Source organism: Phaethon aethereus, assembly GCF_964289735.1.
Source record: "Phaethon aethereus genome assembly, chromosome: 11".
Classification (NCBI taxonomy): domain Eukaryota; kingdom Metazoa; phylum Chordata; class Aves; order Phaethontiformes; family Phaethontidae; genus Phaethon; species Phaethon aethereus.
Genome location: NC_138587.1, coordinates 7,046,992 through 7,071,299, shown reverse-complemented (window position 1 = coordinate 7,071,299; position 24,308 = coordinate 7,046,992). Strand labels below are relative to the sequence as shown.

Below are 24,308 nucleotides of genomic sequence, written 5' to 3'. Positions count from 1 at the left end.
ACAGAACAGAGATGACAGCAAGAAAAGCAGCCAAAGCTCTGTTTGTTTTATGAAGAAAGGTCATCTCCAGTGCCACCCAGACGGTCTGCTTCACTCCAGTGTTAACTCAGCTCCAGCCTAGTTAATGAATAAAGCAAGCCTAACAGCTCCAACGGGAACCTGCAACAAGCTCTGTTCCCAACCACCCTCTTGGCATGTTACAAAATCTTTACGTATATATCAGTTTTACAACTTGAAAATATAACTCAAAACTCAAGGGATACTCCACATCACCACTTATGTGTTAAAAATACTACTATTTATACATACAGTGCATATACACATAAGCATATGGACATAGGTCTGTTCTCTTATAAAAATTAAACAATTAATATTAAGAGACTGTAAGAATATTTTCTTCATGAACTATGAACCAGACAGGTCTGAGGAACACAGAAAGTAAGTAAGAGAATAATTCATTTGAAAGAACCATCAAAGCCATCCAAAAGGTGACAAAATGAAGACCTGGCCAAGAACTGTTAGCACAGAAAAGCAAAGCCTACAAACTTAAGGTTAGTAAGTACATACATTTTTTTCTTCCTCTCCTATATTATATGATTCTAAGAGTGACCATCTTACTGAGTGCTAACTGAAGACTTTCAATCAAGACTTTCCACAAATGACAAACTCCTGGTTGTGCATGAACTACTCAATAAAACGAATTAGTACAGCCTACCACTGTATACAGGAGGGCAATATATTTAAGAAACCAACTGTGACAAAGTCTGTATTAGAAGCTCTAAAGAGCAAGGAACATGAAAAACTTGCTTTAAAGCACTTGCAGTATACACACCATATGTCTTGAGAAGAGCAGGCAAAATAAAGCAGTTACAAGAGATGAAATAAAGCAAAAGCTTTGAATCTGTGAAGACAACTACTCTTTCAAGACCATCTTGAAAAAATCAAAACAGTTGCAAACATACGCATTTTAGGCTTAAGGCACACCAAAAAAAAGTGACCATGAGATGTTAGAAATGAGAGTAAACAGATTTCCCAACTCAAAGATGTTCACTTGCAATAAATATGTCTGAACGATTTAAAAGGGACAGCAATAGAAGAATCAATTAGCACACGAACCTTGAAAAATTCTTGCCAGATGACGTTCCCAACCCTCTCAAATACATTTATACCAAGTACTCACAAGAATTCGAGATGGGCTTCAAACAGCATAAGTTTCTTGGGCATCCTAAATTTCCACACATCCTACAGATAACTATACACTTGAGACTGACCGTAACAGTGCTATCGCACAAAGGTACAGCCTTAAGACAGCCTGGATAAGAGTCTACAAAGTTGTGAAAGCAAGCTATTTCACATACCTAGTCTGCTATAGGTAGCCATAATCCATCCCTTCCCCCTGAGACTTATTAGGGAGACACTTTAACACAGCACAGAATACAACTCCAGTGTCATGAGACTTTGTATTATTTATTTTCCCATTCTGCAGCTCCACTCGTCAATAATTTAATTGCTCTCAGCAGCATTAAACAGCACTGCTAGATTCACCAATGCTCTTCTGTCTCTCACAAACAACAGACTGAGGAATTAGGTTGTGAATTACCATCAGGAAAAATAATTTCAATCTGAGATAGAGCAGGGAGGAAGCAAGTAAAGGGGAAACTAAAGCACAGGAACGCACAGGCTACCTTTTAAGAATTTCTGTACTTTATTGATTCTCACCACTTTCCATTCCCAGCTTGAATATTTTTATCTCCTCTTCCTGCATACTACTCAGAAAACCAGACTGGAAAGCACCATGCATCTCTCAGATCCTTCAATGCAGCTTTGTCTGTAGTTGAAACACAGTATGTTCCAACAGTTTAAGATAGATATCCGAGTTTCATCTGTTTCTTTATTGCGAGGTCACATTGGAGTACAAGGAGTACATTCTGTCACACCAGCCTGTGAAGAAGAGACTGGAAATAGTATGCGGACTTTAGTAAAACCTGACTTCCTATGTGACATCTTATGCTTCATCTTCATAAGATGACAGGCAAGAACTAGAAAGTTTTCCACTGGTGGCCGCCTTCTGTTATGCTTAAGACATTTTTTCTAACAACATAAAAGTTTTAAAACATCTTACGTACACACATTCTCATTACTGTAAATACACCTTAACCTTCTGTCAATCTCTGAACAACGCAGAGAAGGGCTGGAGGTTTAAATAAATCTTTCTAAAGCTTTTTTAAGAAGCATTTTACTTCTTAGCATGTTAGCTACAGTTGCTATAGCAAATAAAAACTTTAAGTCACTCCAGTGATCCAGACAATATGCTTTCACAGAATGGAATAAAGAAAAACTGAATCTAAAGGATTTAGTCTTTTGAAAGTTCTTATTAAAAGGCTAAAATAAATATCATTCATGGTTCTGCTGAAGACTTCCAACAGACCTGACATAACTACAAAAAAAAAACTTTCATATGAGCTCTTTATGTATGTTGTGTATTGATATACACATTGTAGATGCATAGTAGCTCTTATTTGATATTCAGATATGACAGATAAGTTGAAAGGGTTTTCTTTTTTCTTTATTTTAAATCACAAATAATCTTTAAGAATACATCAGTTCATAAAAACTAAGAAAAACATCACTAGTAGCATGTATCTGTGGTTTTTTAAAATTATTTTAAATAATAATATAAGAGGAATTAAATTATTCCTAATAACATATTCCTTAAGATTAAATTTCTAACCTAAGTGTTTATCAAGGAGATTAATATACTTAAATAGGACTCTATTACAACTGATAACATTTCCTCGGAGCCTGACAACAGCATCACAAATCCCAAAACTGAAGTGCAACAAAAGGCCTCAACTGAGCAGTAACATGAATTGAGATGAAGGCAGAATTATTTAATCAAGTACAAGCTTCACACTGGATTGTCTCCTGCTGGCTAGAATTATTTGGCGTCTTCCAAAAGCACAAAGAATTGGTATGGTTGAGGTCCACCTCTAATCTCCCTTCCCTTCTCCAACTTCTGAGATTTTTGTTACGAATTAGAATCACACTAATATGGACCAAAAGCCTATAGAGTGATGAGGATTTCAGGAAACTACTGCTAGTAGTAATGGTGTATTTTGTTCTGAACAAGCCTTCTGTTCAAAGTTACTTCCTTATATAGATACCATTTTTGTTCCAATTATGTACATACAGCATCATTAAAATGAGTGGCATATGCATCAAGAAATCAAACATCTCTTTTTGACCATCTTAACAGGGCCAGGTGTTGCATAACGGTACGAGTGGTCTATTGACAACTGCTAGAGAAAAAAAATCGATTGTTCACATAACCTGCACAATCACTTACCTTTTCATGTGTTTTTTTACATAAAATGCTAAGGGCTCTGCAGGAATAATGTATTTGGAAAGTAGTTAAATTATTATTCCACTACTGAATTTGCCAATTCTTGAGCTGTCACATGGCAACAAGAAATAATTTGTATTATTTCAATAATATGGGCTAAACAATAACAACATAGTTAAACAGGAGTGGAACTACACATACATTTTATAGTAGAAATCTGCTTCAGTATAAGTAAAAAAAACAGATTTGGAAAACACTGCAACAAAGAGACGTCTTTGTCCTTATATATGCAGCATCAGCTACTCTGATGTGCAACAGCTTTCAGATGACCCAGAAGGTATCTTTTGAGTGCTTGCTTTTGAAAAAAGAAAACACACACAGAGAAAAATAGGATAAACTCTCTTAACATATTCACCAAGAAGTTTGCAAATTACATGTTAACTACTTCAGCAAAATTCTGCTCAGAAATAAATGTTCCATATAAGCTTCATGAAACTGGACTACTGATTATTTCTTATCTGAATCTATATGCTGAGGTATTAGCTCAGTATAATGTTTTTTCTGTCTTTCCCATCTTTGACCTCCCTGGTAAAACCTCTAAGGTTGACTCCAAGACTGATGACTTCACATAAATACTGCCACATAGCACGTATGCGGCAGGTAGCCAAATAGTGTCGCACTGGAGCACATAAGATAAACAAACAAGCTTTGATAAACAAACAAGGAGAAAATACCATGATGACATGCACCCATGTAAAAAAAAAAAAATCAGTAGCTTTTTGAAGCCAAATCAGCTCTCAGTAGAGCCTTACAAGTAGCTGTGTCAGTAAAACAACTGAAGCTTGTGACGGGAACATTTTTAGCCAGCAATATTACCAATGGCTGTTAACTTTGCACTTACTCTTTGATTCAATGATAAGCTACTACTAAAGGATAAGCTACTCTTCCAAAAAGCAAAATAAAACAATTTTTGAAAATAGCAACAAGGGCTGGAGAACACCATTTTCAGGGAGACCCCACTACCTACCTGTAGATTTCTGTTTTCTTTAAACATAAGTCACTTAATCTGTTCTGTAACAAGTATATGAAGAAACTGCTGAAAAGAAGAACTGAAAAGTCAAGTCTGACAAACAACCAAAGATTCAAATTATGATCTACTACAACCAAGACCTTTTAGTCTTGAGAAAATTAATTTTAAAAAATATTGTGCAATTTTAGGCCTAATTCCACATCGAACTACTTTTGCTAAGCATCCACATTTACCAAATATTTCCCCATATCAAGTTCAGTGATTGAGTTTAGGAAATATCACTAAAACCCCCTAGCTTAAATACTTATTTTCTCTTACCAAGTCTCTTCAGGTCAAATCTGTACTTTTGGAAAACACCAAATAATTCTAGCTAGGGGAAGAGAATCAGCACTATTAAAGAAAACAAAACCAAGAACAAAACCATCACTAAGCAAATTTCTGGGATAATTGAACATCCCTTGACACAGCTATATAATTTGAGCAGCTCTACTGTTTACGTTAGCCTAGCTTAATGCATTTTATTGCATGACTGTTAAAAGGAAGACACACTTTAGTGATATCCTTTTCATTCATAGCATGAATGGAAGCCAGTATTAACATCATGAAACAAAGATGGATGTCTGAAAAGCAGCCGACCGTAAAAGCTGGTCAAATAAATGCATTCTACTTTCTTTCCCTTCTGCTGCTCCACTGAAGTAATGTAGCTGTAACTATGCTAATAGATCCTGTGCCAGTATAAAACAGCTCTATCAACGCAGTGATCTCTGCATGAATGCAAATTATATGTCAAATGTATATAGTATCAAGTTTTATAAATATGAACTATATTGTAATGGTTATATCAGAAATAAGTCATCTGCGGAGAAAAACTGTGAGGTCTAGGGAGAGGTATTTTAGATGGATTCTGTATCTGAAACAAAAAGGAAGTATGTTTAGTGTATCTTATCTAAAATAAGAGCATCTAGCAAAAAAAAAATCTATTTGCTTACTCAGCACATTCTACAGCATGCCACTTTATTCAATTTGTGCACTCTGACCTGTAATACAATTCCAACCACATATGAAAGAAAACAGATACACAAAGATGACAGTAATGAAACAGCATACCATTCATCAATATAAGATATAAACCTTTATTACATTTATTGACATACAACTACTGTCATTGACAAAGTTGTAAGAGAAGTTCCTATCAAAAAGGAACGACCAGAAATACAATTAAATAGCATACCTTCATATAAACCATATACCAGATATAGGTATATTTTATTAGTTCATATACTTGAAATATACTACATCAGCCACTGAAAACAAACTAAAACACTTATTTCAGTTTGCTGGCAGTGCTGACGTAAAGAATAAGTATCCACAGAGTTAGTCTGACAAGAAACAAAAATTTAGCAAAAAGGCACTACACTAAACAGAAAAGTTTACCACAAATGTAAGCCATAAAAAGCAAACATACAGAGATTACTATGCTTTGTTCTGTATGAAGGAAAGTATTACAAGCACAAAAGAAAACAAAGACGCATGGTAAGAGCGATCGGCTAGAAGGTCTGCCATGCAAGTCAAACCACATATCCCCTTCTCTTCAAAGATGATTAATGCCACACACCTATTGGTGTTTTATGAAGAACAAGACAGCAAATGTCCTTCCCAAGTAATGTCCTGTTGGCTACCACAAATCAATATTTTTAATCTTCCAAAGCAGGAGTTAGCATCCAGACCATCCTGTTTAAAAGCCACGGAGGAAACCATCTTCCGTCAACATCCCAAATTGCTCACTTCAGATTGGATACAATATGGCAGTGAAGTCCCTTTGCTATCAAGCAGGCCATCAGCTTCAACCAACACTGAGCATTTTGATCAAAGTCTCAGTCTCGACTTCTGCGATGTATTTATAAAGGATAAAACTGATTCTGTGAGCTAGTTTAGGAAATAGTCTTGACTATTTTCCTGACAAAACCAGAGTTTCCATACTTTTGTCCGCAGCAATTAGGAATTGCTTATTTCTTGTCATAGTTTGTATCAAAACTCTGTAAGCAATCTTGACCTTAAATATCAGCATTTTATTTTAAAAGCTTCCACAGGTACAGCTGAAGACCTTCTAAGAGTTAAGTTCCATTATTTAATCCTATAAATGGGAATTCATTTTAATTGAATTAAAATAAAGGCAACACACAAACTCCAGTTAACAGTTATAGGCCTTTTCGTTCCAAAGTTACTATTTAAAGTACACCATGCAACATATGTTGAGCAGGGAAAATGCAGTATGTCTGAGAGAGTGGGGGGGGGGGGGGGGGAAAAATCACACGTCCCAGTTCTTTAAAGGCTATGACATTTTGATCAATAAACTGTAGGGGCAATTTACTGTTTTATACCACTGAACCATATACTCACTTTTCAGAATGAGTGAGACCTGTCGCAGCAATTGTTAAGGTTTATGTAACTTTCAACTTCAAAGAAAAAACAAACAAACATGAAATATGCCACTACATCATTGTTTACTAAAGCTAGACAGCCTGTTTTGGTGGATTAATTATTACTATTCCTAACAGCTATATGACTCCCTGAAACATGTCTGTGTTAAATAACGAAACGATTCTCTTCATATGCACAAAAAAACCCAGAACTGGGGGCTTGGTTCTAAGACGAGCACAAACAGGGCTAATATTATTATTAGGATTTCTACTGTTAAATTATTTCAAAAAATTAGGCTCAGACAAACAGTTGAGAGGATGGCCGAGCGCTTGGAAAGCCTAAGTTTAAGTATGCAAACTTTAAAAATTTCAAAAGAGTGAAACAGGCAACTCTTTCTGCTCAGAAGTCCACATTATTGAAAATCTAGTCATTATGTTGAGTGAGCAAATCTTGACAACAAAGCCCAAAGCTAAATCCTGTTTTGGAAAAATCTTTGCCTGGCATTGCCTTAATACTGTTTTTCAATTACCGAAATTAGTTTATTCAAAACTGAGCATTCTGAAGCCCCTGAAAACACTAATCCACCCTTAAGTCATGCTTAGACTGAAGAAGTGTATCAGCTCAATCTGTAGGCAGTTTAGTGACATTTAAAGAGTTGCACACTTGAGCAATCGACCAATTGCTCCCCATGTGCTTCTGCAATCCATGAAAACGAGGGCTGTGTTACACCTGCCTGCCTGACACAGCCTTCCAGCCAAAGCTGACACTAGTTTAGACTTCACCAGCACTCTCCCACATACTGCTGACTTACCCTCACAGAGCTATACAGCTCCTCTAACAGCCATGAAACCAAGAAGCCAAGGTACTCAAAGAAGTCAGTACTACAAGGCTGTGGTTTCCCATTTCTGCTCAGATAAGTCAAAGGCAAACTGCCACCACAGCTCCCCAGCTGCTCACTCCTATGCCCTCCCTCGTGTCCCCCAAGCCTGAAGTGGAGCTAATCCAGCGGAAAGCATGTTTTGCTGCCCACTTACCTCCCTGACACAACCCACCAGAGGGCCAGGTGAAGATGAGAGCCAACACAAGTGGCACACCAGCAATGCAGGGGTGGGGGCAGGACCACCTCTTGTGACAACAGCCTGCCCTTACCCCAGGGTAGCAGAGACACTAGACTGCACTGCCTGTTGCAAACCAAGCCTGGAGAAGACAACATGAAATCACATGCTAACAACTCAACTGCACACTTCCTTCTGAAGCAATTACTCAAATTCACTGCAATTCATTGTAGAGAACAGTAACACTCCAGGAGAGCTATAGTTCAGAAGTCTACAGTTTAAAACAGTCAAAGGTTTTTTTATTTTTTATTACTATATTAGGTGTTTGTGTCACCATTTTAATTCTAGCTCATGCAATCAAAACAAGCGCTTAGTTAAATCTTACCCTGAAGACTTTCACATAGTTCAAGGAAAAGCCAATTTCTCTTGTCATGTTCAAAGTTCTTTTAATAGAAGCCACTGGAAAAGAGAGATAGGAATGCAGGAATCACAGTGCATCACAGCAGGAAACATCAAGATTTTGACAAACATCAAAGAAATAAAGGGAAGAGCCTTCTTGAACTAGTAACACATCAATTTTAGAAAAAGAAGCTATTTTAACTGGAAAGCTAAGGAAGGTATATTTAGTTATCTCATCCTTTTTAGTTAAGAGAAATTACCTTCTCCTCCATCACCAGGCAGCAGTGATTATTCTAAGGCAACATAAAAAATCAAGGATATAAACTACAGATTACCTACCTGGAGATAACAAAGCATGCGAAAACCCAATATATGCCAGTTGACATTATTTGTCTGCTGAGAAACTGGCAGTCACCGATTACTAACAGAATGAGAATTTGTTTGTTTAATGATTATGTTAATTTACTGAACTCTTATTAGACAGATATACAGGCAGTATTGATGAGTACCATAAGGCATTAGAAAGTATGGCTGAATTGTTTCAAAACAAATTAAACCAGAACATATCGTACACTATTTAAAGGAATAATAAAAGCCTTGTAGTAAGTGAATCCTCAGGATGAGCCCTCTGAAAAACCCACAAGTTTTTAGAACTGTATAGACCTAAAAGGCTACTGCTGCAGCAGCAAACTTCACAGCTATGTGCACAGGAACTTACACCCCGGGATCCTGACCCTCCTGAACACAGGTGAGAAAACGTGCCCCTCTGGCGTACAAGCACCAGTGCTTTCTAAAGTCCCCCCTTGCAGAGGGACATGCTGAACTGGGCATGTGTTAACATACTGCTGCTCTAACAGGTAGTGATTGTTTGAGAAACTGTATCTGAGATGACACACCAGCTCTACTGAGCTCACCAGGGCAGGACTCGGATTAGGGACACTGAAGAATGTGGTACATTCACACAACCACCTCTTGTACATTTTGTTGTTGTTGCTACTAATAAATTCTAACCTATCTACAGGAATAGGACAGTAAAACATTGTCCATCTGCAGATTTAGTGTGGTGCAACATGGCCCTGAAAACAAAAGCAGCTATTAAACTTTCAACTCAATTTCTCTTTGCTTGTTTTGGTGCTGCATCTAGTTGCTCTTTTTATCTCCTAAGAATTTTAAGTTCCTAAACTAAGAAGGAAATAGAATTTGTTTTTCACTCAAGAAAAGAATCACTACAAGCAATATCTGTCAATTTGTAATCATTTATTCTTACACAATTTAAATGAGAAACAGTATTACTTTCTCCTTCAGATTTGACATCTTGCCAAAGGAGTTTCATTTCAATAATACTCTAGAAATGAACAGCAATTGATATCAAATAAAACACGTATAAAACACTCTCTACGTGATATGGCCATATTAGCCATGCTTCTGCTTTTTAAGGAGAAAATACAAAGTCAGATACAAGAGACTGCAGCAGGGTGCACTTTCAGAGTAAGAAGGTCTGACATTTATGTGTGACACAAGACAGTTCAAAGTAGCAAGATCCTGCAAAAACCATTTAGAAAAAGAAGTTTTGGCCTCAACCTGAACAACCTACCCTGAATGTTAAAATTAACCTGGGAGAGTGAATGATTTAACTAAAGAACTAAGTCTACTGGATTTGACCCCAAAGTCAAGTCATGAATCAAACTCCCTCACTCTGCCCCGATTTCCTCAATGAGTTGGGTGAACCTTCTCAAAACTTGCTCACTATCTGAACTGCCAACTTTGCGAGGTAATTGAATCTAAAACCATGTGGCTCTATTTGAGCTTTTTAAGATTAAAACTCAAATATCACAACTGGGGGGAGATTGAACATTTCATTCACTACCCACCTTCTCAAGATTAATTTATTAATAAATATGTAAAATACTCATGAGGATTTACCTCTTCCACCTCTAAACCAACATTCCCTGCCACTAAAAAATATATTTAACTTTAATGACATATTAATCAATATTCTGTTTGGAAACATATAATGATACAACAGCCCTCTTTATTTTTGATTCAGCATTTTCTTTCCTCTCTCAATGGTGGAATCCATTGGCTAGGAAAGAGGAACGTCAGGAGTGCATCTATCAGTTCTGAAGTGGCTGGATTCTGTCCAGGCTTTCTTTACTTTAGTTATCTCTTTCATTAAAACCCACCTCCTCAATCTTTCCACAGTGGCTCCAACACGAAACTGTTAATTTTGCTGTACTTCAACAAATGCCACAGATACAGAAGACTCCAGAAGACGGCACCAAACTCGTTCACATATTATTCGCAAATCTGAAACAGATTTACAAGGCCGTACAGATTGGATTCAAAAAATGAAACAGTATCTATTCGGGAACCTTCCCCTTTTATCTAAATCACAGCAATATGCACATGAAAAACAAAGTTTTAGAAGCATCTCAGTTATATCTTGGGTATTCCACAGTATTGCAGATAAAATGATAAGGACCATTTAAAGCTTCGCCAGTCTCCAAGTAAAAGCACTCAGTGTGGAAGTGGGGCTGAAAAGTCTGAACTGTTATTTTAACAAAACGGTAATGCTTCCCTTAATAGTTCCAAATGTTCCTGCTAGCTGTCTACTGCAAGAAACCTTTTTACTTTCAAGGGTTCCCGAACATCTCCCTCTACACCTTTCTGTCTTATGTTCTTTTGGTTTTACCTTGTACGCCTCCTTGTCCTTTTATCAGTCTGATTGCAAACTGATTGATCCCTAGCTTAACCTCTGCACTCCCCTGGAAATGATGCAGTGTGGTGTGATATTCCTACACTGCAGAACTCATTTGGGTCATTAGCTCAGGCAAAAAAAAAGAAACTACAAAATTCTGTTCCCATGTGCCTTTAAATCACATTTATAAACTCAGCTTTCTGATTTATCCTTCTGTTTACTTCTCATGCAAGGAAGCAGAGACAAGAATGAACTTGAAGCAAGTCCTTCACTCACTGCAGATTTAAAGTCTCCAGTAATGATTATACTTTATAGATTTGTTTACAGCTTGCTTACACACAGGGATTTTGACAGCTATTCTGTAAGTACACTCTCCCACAAACTAAGCTCCATTGTAAACTACCAGGAACATGCACAGGGTTGGACTCAAGCTCCTTCTGTCATCCTTATTCTCCTTATCTCAGAAAACCAGAATCTGAGCCCACACCCTTGTGCATTACAAGGCAGACCCTAGCAGCTACCACCTGGATGATCTTTCTGGGTGTCTGCAGATTTGGTTTTGTGAGGACCGCAGTCCTCAAAAGTAAAAGAGGACATGGTAGAAAGAATGTCCTCTTGAACAGTAAGATCCTGACCTCACTACTCCCTTTCCCATACCTTGCCAGCCTATTGTTCAGCAGTTGCTTCAGTCAGGCTGCTACAGACTGACCTCCAAATTAAGCAGGACATAGCCAAATCCCTGACAACCTGCATCCTGCACCTCCACCCAGGGGAGTATCAAGGCCTCTATTTACATGCAAACACCAAAATAGAAACTGCTGCAAATTAAGTGACAGCACACTTTTGACACCGACAAGCTCTCTGATGCACTCTGCGGAGCATTTAAAGGCTGACTGAGCAGCGCTGAGTATACTCAAATCCCACTAAAGTTCACCTGAGCAGTGAATCGTTAGCAACTTCTGAAAATCCATCTGAAACATGGCAGGCTCCTTATTCTACAACATGATGTGAAAGCTTTCTGGTTTGAACAACATGTCTAAGGTCACATAACAAACCGGGTGTCAACAACAGAAAGCAGCCTGCCCAAACACAAAGCTGCTAGTCCACTCAAAGGGGCAAACAATTTTGCAGTAGGTAGGGAACATGACCTCCCCACATCAGAAAACATCTGCAAAATCTTTTTTTTTCCTTGCATTCTTTAACCAAACTTCAGTAGAATAAAAAAAGTATTAAAAATACTTATTGTACATCCACGCGTGCCCAAGAAGCAAGCGTGCCTACAGGAGCTTTATACATCTAGAATCACTTTTCAGAGCCTTTGCTTGGGTAAAGGAAAAAAGAATATGAATTCAATTTCTGCTTTTGTCAGTGTGCTAGCCATCAGTAGCACTGCTTTGCATTAGTAATTAATTTTAGTCAAATTATTTTCATTTTGCTTATTTAAAACTTCAAAGCTTCAGGAAAAGCATACTTTCCTGACCTAAAAAGTAAGTGCTTTGAAGTATCTGAAGAAAATAAACTCACTACTATACACAACTGTGTAATCAGTTGCAGAAAATACCGTAATGCATTCCTTGCCTGTGCAAATGAAAAAAGATTCTTGGTGATATGCACCACACATTCAAAAAGTGAAATGAGCTATCTTGTCCACATAAATCAGAGTATTTGTTTATTTTAAACACCTTGAGAACAAAAATATTAAACTTCCCCTCAAAGTGTTTAACTTCCTAATTTTTTTAAAGATTAAAATCACACTTTTATGCAACTATGAAGACATGCATAGTTTTATATATGAACTATGGTTTATATGTAAACTAAATATAACCAGGAAAAAATAATTCTAAAACTATTTTACCACCTACCATGAAATATAAAGAGTATGCTTTTCAGAGTATCCCCACTATCAGTTTTTTGTACACTTCATCCTAATTAAGCTTCCTGAATCATTAGGAAACGCAAAACATGGTCAACAGGTTGATCAGAAATGTTTCTGAATTCCTGACTCAAGTAATCATATCAATCAAAGAAGCTTTTCATGCCTACCATACCCTGGAAAAATCCCTTTTCACCTGTTAGGAATCACTGATATTTTGAGAAAAACACCAACAAAATGCCAATTTAGACAGTTTGAACTCCATTTCTCACCACAGAGAAGCAAATAGGAAACATAATCACAGTTTTTTCTTCCATTTCTTTAACACTTGAAGTCAAATTATGATAATTTCCATGCTACCTAATTATGTCATCACATAAGATTATGACTTTCAGCACTAAGCAGCAGAGCACTCCCAAGCACTAAAGATGCAAATACCCACGGCACTAGAATAAAGAAATATAGGAAAGTATCTACAGAAACAGTTCCACTGCATGCCTAAGTCATAGCTGGTTTACCAAACTAGTGCAGAATGGACTGTAACAGTTTCTACCCTGGAAGCACCAAAAAAATTACTGGTATGCAATTTTTGTTTAAATCTGAATACTTCACATCTTTTATTGTTTTAAAAAAAAATACTGTTTTTATTTAGACCATTTGTCTCAGACTGACATGAAACAAGCTCAAAGGAACAAACATACAAGAGGAAGACAGTTGTCTGTCTGCTTGGGTAGAGTTGGGGTGAAACCAGAAACTGTCACAGAATAATCAATGAAAGTATGCTTTAATAGGAAGCCGAGTTATAAACATTTTTTCCTTCCTTTGCAGATCATTTCTTTATTAATATTTCTCCATTGTTCACAATGAAAATTCACCCTGCTGCAATTCTCAAGCCTGAAAGCAAACCTAAGACACTACAGCAACATCATCTCTTCATTATCAAAGACTCTGACCTTGAAGCAGATTTCCACATTTCCAAAACCACTGATCAAACTTTCCAGGCAAATGAAAATCTATGTCAAGTCATCCCCAAAACAAAAACAATCTCTGATTTCTTGCTTCCTGGAAACACAGACGCGTTCACTGCCCATGGCTGGCCATTTGGAATGATTGAGACTTGCAGACACATGGAAGCTGGGTGTACAGTAAAAGCTAATCAGCAAGCAAAGGGAGTAGGCGAGAGCAATCCTTCATCAGAAGCGTGTTCATCGAGTAGCTCTTTAAAAACACTGCCTACTTGCCAGCTGATAACATTAATCATGCACTAAGCAACAGAGGTCACCAGCAACGCCAATGGCAACCCAAAATGGCTGCTCATAAGAGACAGCAATGCAATGCACAAAGCGTTCAACCGCTTGCAGAAATCCAGTCTGTAACCAGCCAGAAACCCTCCAGCCAACCTCCGGCGTGGGGTGGGAATTGCGAACTCTGCAGAGTCAGAAGCTCCCCAGTGCTCCTCCCAGCCCTGAGCTCCTCGGTGACAAACACCAAGGGAGACATTCCATCTCCACCATCTCCAAATTTCCCACTGCTATAGGAACGATCTAAAAGAGTATCCTAGACAACTGGCTATGATGGATGGTTTTTCAGAATACCTCTTACTAGACCTTCAAAGGAATAAGATTTATTACTGAGATCAGGGACTTAAAAACATGTATTTTGCTTTTTAATCATAAAATCTCATTTTATTTCACTCTTAACAGATGCTACCAATGTGGTGTGGGATGAGACATCTCTGCACCAGTGGAAGAAAATACTGAAAAATGACCAGACATTACAATCCATAACCTGTAACAGGTTGCAAGACTGCAGACAACTCCTCACTTCCCTACCTGACAGACTGACAACTCTGCCTGCCATGTTTTTGTCACCTTGGATAGACTATCAGGCATTTTGAAAATGGATTGACCAAAATAACCTCTCCATTAGGACTACATCGAGAAGTACTATGAGGACATGGAAAAAATCCCAAATAGACAGGTTATGCACCAGGGTTTTGTTTACCCTTGACATAAAGATCTATGCAGCTCCTAAAACCCAAACGTATAATAGTCATAACATACATCACAGGTCAATTAAATGTAGCCTTACAAAAACTCCAGGGTATGCATGGTTCTGAACAGCACTGATAAACTTATTAAAACATATTGCCTGACTATATGGAGGGAGAGGAAGGAAAAGGGGGTTAATCCAACGGAACAGAAGTTCCAAGCCCAAAGGATGATAGCATTACTTCACTAATTAAGGAAGTTAGGAATATTCCCAGCCTCATTCCTAGTACCTAATTAGAGCCCATGCTGTATCCATCAAAATAAACAACATCCACTGCTCTTCCCTCAACTACAAAGCCAGTCACCTCACCAGAGAGGGCTATCAGGTTGGCCAAGCATTTCCCTTCATAAATCCAGGCTGCACTGATCTTCACATCTCCAATCATTTCTTCCTTGTTTCTATGCATGAGGTCCAGTAGCGTCTCCCACTGTCGGCTTCTTAGTCATCTGCATTAGGAAGTTGTTACCAATGCTCCCCAGAAACCTCCTGGATTACTTGATTACTTGTGCCCTGCTGCACTGTCACTCCAGCAGATACTGGAGTGAATGAAGTCCCCCACAAGGACCAGGGCTTGCTAACCTGAGGCTTCCTCCAGTTGTCTGAAGCTTCATCTGATTCTTGCTGATGAAGCTGTCTGTAGCAGACATGTACAATAACCCTGTTCATAATGGTCTGCCCGCTAATCCTGAACCATAGGCTCTCAGCTGGGTCATCACCCCTCCCTAGATGGGCCTCCATGCATTCCAATGGCTCTCACATAACATTTCACATCATGTTTAAAGTAAGCTCTAAATATTGGTTCCAAAATGTATGGCATTAGACTATTTTAATCTGAGCCATTTAACTGAAAAACAAATCCAGACTGCAACTCTGCATGAAATGATTAAATTAAATAGATTCACTGTCTCTAATGTCTTTGGAGAGGCAGAGTTAGAAGAAGCTAGAAGGGAAAGTAAATTTCTCATGCCATCTTCAGACCTTAAAAAGCTAAGCAAATAATCTGTTAACAATAAAAAGTTTGCTGTTATTTTTCATAGCACTTTCATCTATAATTTTCATAAACATCTATCTGGATCTTTTACCTTTACGTATCAGTTATCTATAATTTGCACATATAATTTTTCCCATAAATGGAATTTCCCAGACACTTTTACACCTACCTTCTGTATGAGCGACTTTTTTTTTTCCCCCCCAAGGGAGTAACTGCTTTCTTGGCTGCCACTAAATTAGCATATGTCAAATTAAACTATTCTTCTGTCCATGGATTCCTTAGGGTCAGATCTCAAAAGAATGATGAAGTGTTCCACTAGTAACTTGTGTCTGGGTTTTAATTTGCAGCTTCACATTTTTTAGTCAAAAGTCTTGGATAAGCAGACAAACCTACCAAACATAATCAAAAACCTCCCTTAATTCTCCATTCCTGGCAATTCCTACACAACTTTTGCATCTCACAAAGAATTTAAGTGGACAAGACTTGGACACCAAAGGTAAAATAACTACAGTAAGAGTGATTCTCTCTCCTCCTGACACAAATTGAGACTATTGTTCATATTCCTCAGAGTTTATCTACTTCTGTAATGCCGTGCCATTTTTCATCTTTCCCAGTCATTGTTCCCATGAGCTTGCTTATTGCTCCAGAAGTATTCTAAAAGCACACTGTACGAATGGGTGTTTAAAGTTGCTGCTACTGATGCTCTCAAAATATTTATCCATTTTCAGACAAATAAAACGCTTCCATGTACAGTTTCATTGTTTAAAAACAAAACAACCTTTTGTTCCAGGCTGAATTACTCACCACTGAATCCTGAAGGTATGTATTTTGTCTGTTCCACCTTCCTTAAGACAAACTGCCAAATTTATTAACTGAAAATGCCTAGGCACTTTATATAGAGTCACATCTTCACTCTACAAATGCAGAAAGCACGCTGCAAAGTTGTATATTTATAATGCCTCTTGTACAAATGAAGCTGATAAAGACATGCACGTAACCTTTGGTCCTTCATTTGTAAACAACACAAAGCTATACCTTTTTATTATGAAAAGCAGAAAACTAATATCCAAATCATTAATTATACCAAGATACAAATGATAGAGGGAAATTTAAACTACTCTGCTCTCTAGGGCCAATCAATAAAGCACTACTGCACAAATGAAAGACAAACAGGGTGGACTGAAATCAATCTGCCACCAAGTACTACCAACATGCAAGGTAAATAAACCCGAAAGAATAATAATGTATCACTCAAAAAATATTTTAAAAGTGCTTTTGTTAAATGAAACAGTCTTTGAGTGAAATAGCCCAATGCACGTTCATGCCCAATGGGGACAGTGCCTAGAGCTTTATGATTTTGGATTCTAAGCTTATATGCTATCAGATCACCACAGAAATAAAAGAAAATGTAATTCAATTTTGGAATACAGATTCTTGTAGTGTAGGAAACCTACGAGCAAGCAGAAAGAGACCAGACAAGAGGCCAGGAAGGAAAAAGCTCATGGGTAAATCTGTTCAACAAACCAGCACCTTTTAAACAAACAAACAAACCAACCATGAAAAGTGAAACTCAAGCACTTTTTCTTTACTAAATATATTTTGTGCTATCAGTAAAAAATTTTAACTGAGGATTTAAAAAAGTGTTTCAACAAGTAAGTGTAAATACTTGCTATTTTTCAACTCCTTCACTGTCAATATTTAGCCACTAATTATATAGGAACATCGCCATCAGCATAATGTCACAAAAAAACCCCACCAACCTTGCATGCTTATTTAATTTCTATCATGATATTAAAGGAGGGCTTCAGCTTAAAGTTTAGAATCTGTTTTGAGTATCATTCAAGCAACAGAGACTTCAACAGCATCTATTCAACAGCACAGCACACCTCCGCTATTAAGGAATTTTGCCCAATAGTCATCTTAAATCCTCTTAGTTTCACGTCTACTCCTGCTGTGTTATCCAGTTAAAATAAGATCAATAGCCAGCTATTAATTATGGATCAATGTTTAATTATCAGTTCCAAAGTTACTGTCATAATCAGTTGCACAGATACATGATTTCTATGTCCTGTGTTTTATTAAAATGCTATGAAGCGGGGAAGAGAGGAGTATACAGCTAACTGATTCACAGATGGCTAGAAATCTGCCTTCTCAGCAGAGAGTATTAGAGAAGGGAATTTTCTGGAGAAAATCCTTAGGGTATATGCTCAAAGCTGCAGATTATAGTCTCAAACACGCACAGAAAGATTGGACTGCCCGAGGCAACAACGAGCTGAGCTACCTGCCACAGGTGTGGTCAACAGCAACAACAAAAAAAAAAGAGTATCAGTTGGGGTTAAGTAATCTTGAAACTGTACCTGTGAGTCCTCAGAACAGGGAGGGAGAGAATCATCTCTCTAAGCACTCTATGATTATGTCTCCAGTTTTTGCTGAAAATGAACCTTCCAAACAAGAGAGGGGAAAATATAGTGGAGAAATTATCTACTTCTAAGAAAACAACCAAAGCCAAAGTGGTTCTAAACACTCATCTCACTTTCTGTATTCCCAAAAAGAATCTCAACATCTTCACACATTCTTCATAGTATCCTTGTTGGCAGTCATCAGCCAGAAAGACCAAATGAAAATAAAAAAGAAAAAAATTGCCACAGGCACTGACAATATTCCAATGAAAAACATGAGGAAACACACCACTCCGATAACTGTAAAGAAAACAGAGAGTTCATCTATTGACACTTTATCCAGTGCCTCAGGAGACAGATCAATGAAAAAAAAAACAAAACAAAACTTGCTTTTACAGCAAAACTTTAATGAATCCTAAATATACCCAAGCAAGATAAGGAGTCTCTTTGGGTAAACTGGCTGGGAGCTCAGACGGAAGGCATGGAGGAAGGGTTTACTTATCCACAGCCAGGTTTAAGACCGCAGGTGTCACAGCTAATTCTCAACCCAATGTCATATTCATGAAGGCTGTCTCTTCTTATCTAATTAGCCCTATCCCCTGATTATACCTACATGAGGTACAAAGAAAGGTAAATAAATGCAGCAAAGTGCAGCTTTTCTACTTCAAGACAAAGCTGCGACTATTTGTGCCAGCCAGACTGCTCCCAAGGCAGAAGTTCTACTAGTATAAAACTACCTGAAAAAAAAAAAAAAAATCACAGTCAAAGATTATGTTTATGTTCTCATTTCCTTATTTCACCTCAAAAAAAAGGATTCAATAACCATGTGTTTGATGGAACTGACAGGGAGGAGTGGGCCAAACATCTGTTCCACACCATCATTTCAGTTTTGTCTAGAGTTTGAAGAGGGATTTTCAGTCATTTGGTTTAGGTACCTGTAGAAAAAACTCTTTGTGAAAGTCTGTAGGCTCATGTATTTCCTGCCTCTAAATGTAAAGCCTTAAAAATTACAGCAACACTGTCAACCAGGAAAAGCCAAATAGGGAAACAGTCCAAACCTTCAAAAGAACTCTCAAGAATTTAACATAAAGCCAAGAAAAAAAGTAAGAATTTGGCACTGGTATAGCTTCTGAAGTCATGAATTGAAAGTTATTTTCAGTAATGTTTTCTGTTGCATGGAAGATCATTAAACTCACAGCTGATAGCTTCGTAACAAAGACAGAACTTTCTCTGTTCAGCATTAATGAGGCTTTATAGGCATTCAAGTCTAGGAATTGAAGGCATCTGCAGTGATCAACCTTGTACAATTCCCTATTTTTAGCATACACAGTATTCAGCAGATTTATCACAGGAATATTGTTTGATTCCACCTCCGTGCCCCCCCTCTTTTTTTTTTTTTTTTAGTATTTTCAATATGCATAAGATTTGGAATTGTTACGGCAGGACTGAAAACTATTTTGAAGGCTAGGACGGGGTTGCATAATGCACCAGCCAATCTGCTCACTGTATTAGAAAACTGGAGAGTTAGCACTATCTTTTTTATGATTCTGATTTAATTGTTCCTTATTTATATTCATCGCTGAAATCCACTGCATTTGAAGCTATTTTGAAAACGCAGCATTCTCCCAAAGGGCCCAATCCAACTCCCATTCAAATAAACAGCCTTCAATAGAGCCTATTTGTTGCTAGCCAACGAGATTGAATTCTGCTGCAGAGTGGTCCCCAGAGCATTTGTCACAGCTCTTTACAAATATTGTCCCAGGAAGAGCAGGTCTAAATACGCTTGTCCACATGTGCCACAGAAAACTGAAATCTATCTTTTATCTTCTTGAAACACGTCGTCAGATGTAAACTCCAAAAGCACGAAGAACTGAATCTATCAAGAATATAAAAAATAAAAAGAGTAAAAAGTGTTTAACAGTTATAAAAAGGTAAAAAGCCAAAGGGAAAGCAGAAGGATGATAAAATATTTTCATGTGATACGATCAAGTACCATTTATTCCACCCTTAAAATGAAGTGGAACAGAAAAATGTTTGTGTGTAGACTATAATGGCAGTATACAACTAAACTTCTCAAAAAGATTGTTTCAACACAGCTATGAACATCATCAACAGTTTTGAAATAGTAAGAAATTTTGGAACACATACAAAGCATACAAACACCACTCCAATAGCAAGTCATGAAAGTTATGAGGAAAGATTTTACATCTCACCAAGTATCTACTCACACAGGGTTACCAAAACAACAAAGTTTAAGATTGATGTTTCTTGATTATATCCTTACCACATAGAAGACCCTTATCTGTGAAACGAACAATGAGATAGGCTTTGAGAACAGGACAGGTTTTGCTAGTTTATGGTAAATAAATAAATGTAACAGTGCAACTTCTGGCCTAAGTAGTTAATGATACAAATGAGAAAAACTCTTTCAATGGAAGGACTCTCTTACTCTCAGACTCATTATCCCATTTTGTAGCACAGAAATCCAGACTCCGGCTGACGAAATTAAGAGTAGTTTAAAGTCTGAGACAGTGGAAGATGAAGAGATTATTTACATGGGAATTCTATAACGTAGCATTGCAAAAATGAAGACCTTTCTACAGGAAAGAGTTTTACTTTAAAATTAAGAACCTGATTTGTTGTTATGCAGTTTTTAAATTAAGAACTGGGTTTGTTGTTATGCAGTATTGATACGGTTCTTGAAAACAGTCTCCTTGGAAAGCACAAATCTTGGGAGATGCTCTCAATATCTGTCAGAGTTCAGAAACAGGATAATAAAATTAGATTTATAATACAATTTTAATATGTCTATTTCATAAGTAACACACACACAAAAAAAAGGTTTTTTAGAAGTTGGCCAGCTTAATATCCCAAGAATACTCTTGGGAATCTGAGTGGATAACCAGTTACTTCAGTAGAGTAACTTACAGGATCACTCCATGCTTTGAAAGATGACAGAATAAGAGCATGAACTCCAAATTTCCACCTCTACCTCGAATCCCCACTGCAGCGCCAGATAAAGATAGGGCTTGAAACCAAACTCAGTCAAAGCATCTTCTACACTTCACTTTGAGATGACTCTGTCCAGACAGCGCTTCTTACTCAAGCCCTACAAAGGCGCTCCACATCAGAGCCCAACAAGAACAATTGGGGCACACACAAAAACAGGGAGGTTACTTCTGAGTTCCTTACCGTAGGATGAGAGTCACGTAAGTCATGATGGCAGGAACACATCTTCAACCATATAACGCATACACACCAAACACCGTTGGGACTAACAGGATTGCTCATCAACACAAACATATTTAAATATGTATGTATACAGATAAATATGTACATACATGTTTATATGTATGAATATATACACACACATACACTCTCTCCCTGTCTGTGTGTGTGCATCTATGAAATGGTCATAAATAATGGCACTGGATTGCCAAATACTATACACACCATTAAAAAAGGAAAGTTGCGTATAAAAGATTTCAGATTTAAAACTGCGCTAGCTGATTTCCTTCAGGTTAAAAGATAACACCATACAAAAGTAGATGTACAATGCACGTTATGTTCAGCACCAACACCACGCTTTATCCGACAGCCATCCCATGCAGTTGTACACTGGCAGCCACAAGCACCCCCAGCAGCGGCACCTGTGGAGCCGAACCGGCCAGAAACAAGCTTTGTTCGCTCCAGAGGCCTCTGCTTCTGGGAGAATACTTGTGCTCAGAAGCGTGGACCAAAGCAGACACCTGTGAAGCTGTTGATCTGATAAAAAGACAAAATAAAGAGGCTGATTGCCAAAGGCACCAGAGCTGTCTAAAATGTACATATCTCATTTTACCTTCAGCACTTCTGCTGTCGAGGTGAATAGGGAACTTCCGCTGCACCTCAAGAGAGCTCCTGAACGCAAGCCCTTCAAGAAGGCCCATTTCCTCCTTCCCGTCACGCTTCTGAGATTCAAGACCCCCGGGAAGCCAGAGCTACGACCGGCCTTTCCAGGTGAGCTCGACTGGGCGCCCCCACTCCAGCCCAACCTCAGCCACCAGCACAAAACCAAAGCCAAGGCGATGCTGCCACCCAAAACGTGTTTGGATATTACTTCATGCACGATATCACCTATTTCTGCTATTAAAATAATCCAAAGTACTTCTAGTTTTAGGGGCTGGGAGGCTTTCGGAGCTGGTGTTTCAGGACACGCTTCGGTCGGTTCAGCCCCGTCCCGCCGGAGCAGCTGCCCGGGGCCGCTGCGCCGCTCCCGGACCTTTGCCCCGAACCCGCGGAGCTCCAGGCACGATCGAGCGGCGGCCGCTCGCTCTGCTTCTGCCGGCTCGCGCGGCTGCGGGCTTAACGCATCCTCAGGCGACGAAACCTGAGCAGCAGCCCGAGCTCCGCCACGGCGGAAAGCGAAAGGTCTCCCTCCAGCTGCGAGCAGAGGGAGGCTGCCAGGGGGGCGGCCCGCCGGCCGCGGGGGAAAGGCGGCTTCAGAGGGGCGGAAAGCGGCGGCTGAGGGGACGGGGAGCAGGGCGGTTTCTGAGGAGAGGCTCCCCAGAGCGCCAGGTGCGCGGCCCGCGGCTCTCCCTCAGCGCCTGGGCCACCAGCAGAGACGGCGGGATGCGGCGGCCGGGGCCGGGCTCACTCACCGGGAAGCCGCCCCGCAGGCGGGCGGATCTCAGGGCCAGGTCCCGCAGCACAGCCCCCGCCTGCCCAGCTAGGGGAGCCGCCATCTTATCCGCGCCGCGTGCCCTGTGTGGCGGCCGCTGTCTCCGCCCTGCCCCGCTCCCCGGGCGGAAGCGCAGCGCGTCCCCGCGGCGCCCACCGCTCTGGAGGGGAGGCGAGGGGAGGGGCCGGGCGTGGCGCCCGGGCCGGCGGGCGGTGCGGGGACCTTCAGAGCCGGTGCGAGGGCAGGGCGCGTTGGCGAGTAGCCGCTGTGTGTGCGGCCGGCGGGCGGTGCGGGTGGTTAGAGCAGGAGGGGGCTTCGCGGGGACGGCAGCGGCTGGGGACGACGGGGGCAACGGTGGGCGAGGGGCTGGGTAGTGTGAGGTGACAGCCCAGACCTGCAGGTCGCTGCCTGCTAGAGGTGCTGCCCTGACTGGTTTGCCTTCTGACTTTTGCTTTTTCATGACTAAAAGCGTATTTTTTTTTTTTATTAATAGGAAATAGTAAGTTAACCTAAGCTAATAAGACCTAATAAGCCCTGCTGGGATCCAGCTGACTCTTCGTAGGCACTTTAATCTGAACTCCACAAAATGCCTCGGTTTCTTCTTCATCCACAGGTAAAACCTGTTAGTTAACGCCAAAACTGAGACACTGAATTCAGGCCCACCTGGGGAAAAGTGCTTAAGACCAGAGCCCTGGTAGCTCATTGCGTGGATAGAAAACCTAACATAAGAGTACCCAATCTGTGTTGTGGTTTCTTGAGAGTCCCAGAAGCCAGATTTATGAAAATGCCTCATTCCATCCATCAGGAAGGACATAGGGGCTGGTGTGGGCACAGGTGTAGTGGGTCTATAGTCTGAAGCATGCTCAAAAGTCGAATGGCCTGGTCTTCACAGATGCAGTCTCTGTGAGCCCACTGAGGATTTCTGTATCTGTCTCTGCTTAATGCACATTCTGGATAATCCACCCATGAGTAATGGAGAGTTGACTTGAAATAGCTCACACAGATTAGCAATTAATGATGGTTTGAAAAAAAATGTTTGTGAAAATTGAGCAGCAGATGAGATACCCTTGCAATTTTACAACAGTTCATATTAAATTCACCTATATTGAAACATGCAGAGTTTAGCGTTATATGCAGGCATTAGTTATGATGAACATTATTTATTCAGTGGTTTATGATGAAATAGTTGGATAAACAAAGCAGCCAAATACCCATCTTCTAGGCCAGGATGTGAGTGGGAACAAAGACGAAGGCTCCTGTCAGTGCTTAGGACTTACACTCCTAAATGTGTTTTTAAAAAAATGGGGACTGAACACCTCCTTTATTGGAATTTAATCAGCAAATAAATTATACTGCTATTAGAAAAAAATCTGCAATTTCATAAAAA

General features: G+C 39.3%; 1 protein-coding gene across 1 annotated transcript in view; it reads right to left on the bottom strand.

Annotated features, from left to right (window-relative positions):
* Positions 1–23,985, bottom strand: part of SUCLG2 (succinate-CoA ligase GDP-forming subunit beta) — a gene marked incomplete at its 3' end in the record, with an annotated part of 131,613 nt that extends 107,628 nt beyond the window's left edge. Inside the window, exon 1 of the mRNA XM_082004753.1 lies at positions 22,902–23,985. Within this exon, the coding sequence (XP_081860879.1) occupies positions 22,902–23,381 (480 nt within the window). The 5' untranslated portion in view covers positions 23,382–23,985. The remainder of the gene's footprint in view (positions 1–22,901) is intronic.
* Positions 23,986–24,308: the final 323 nt, after the last annotated feature.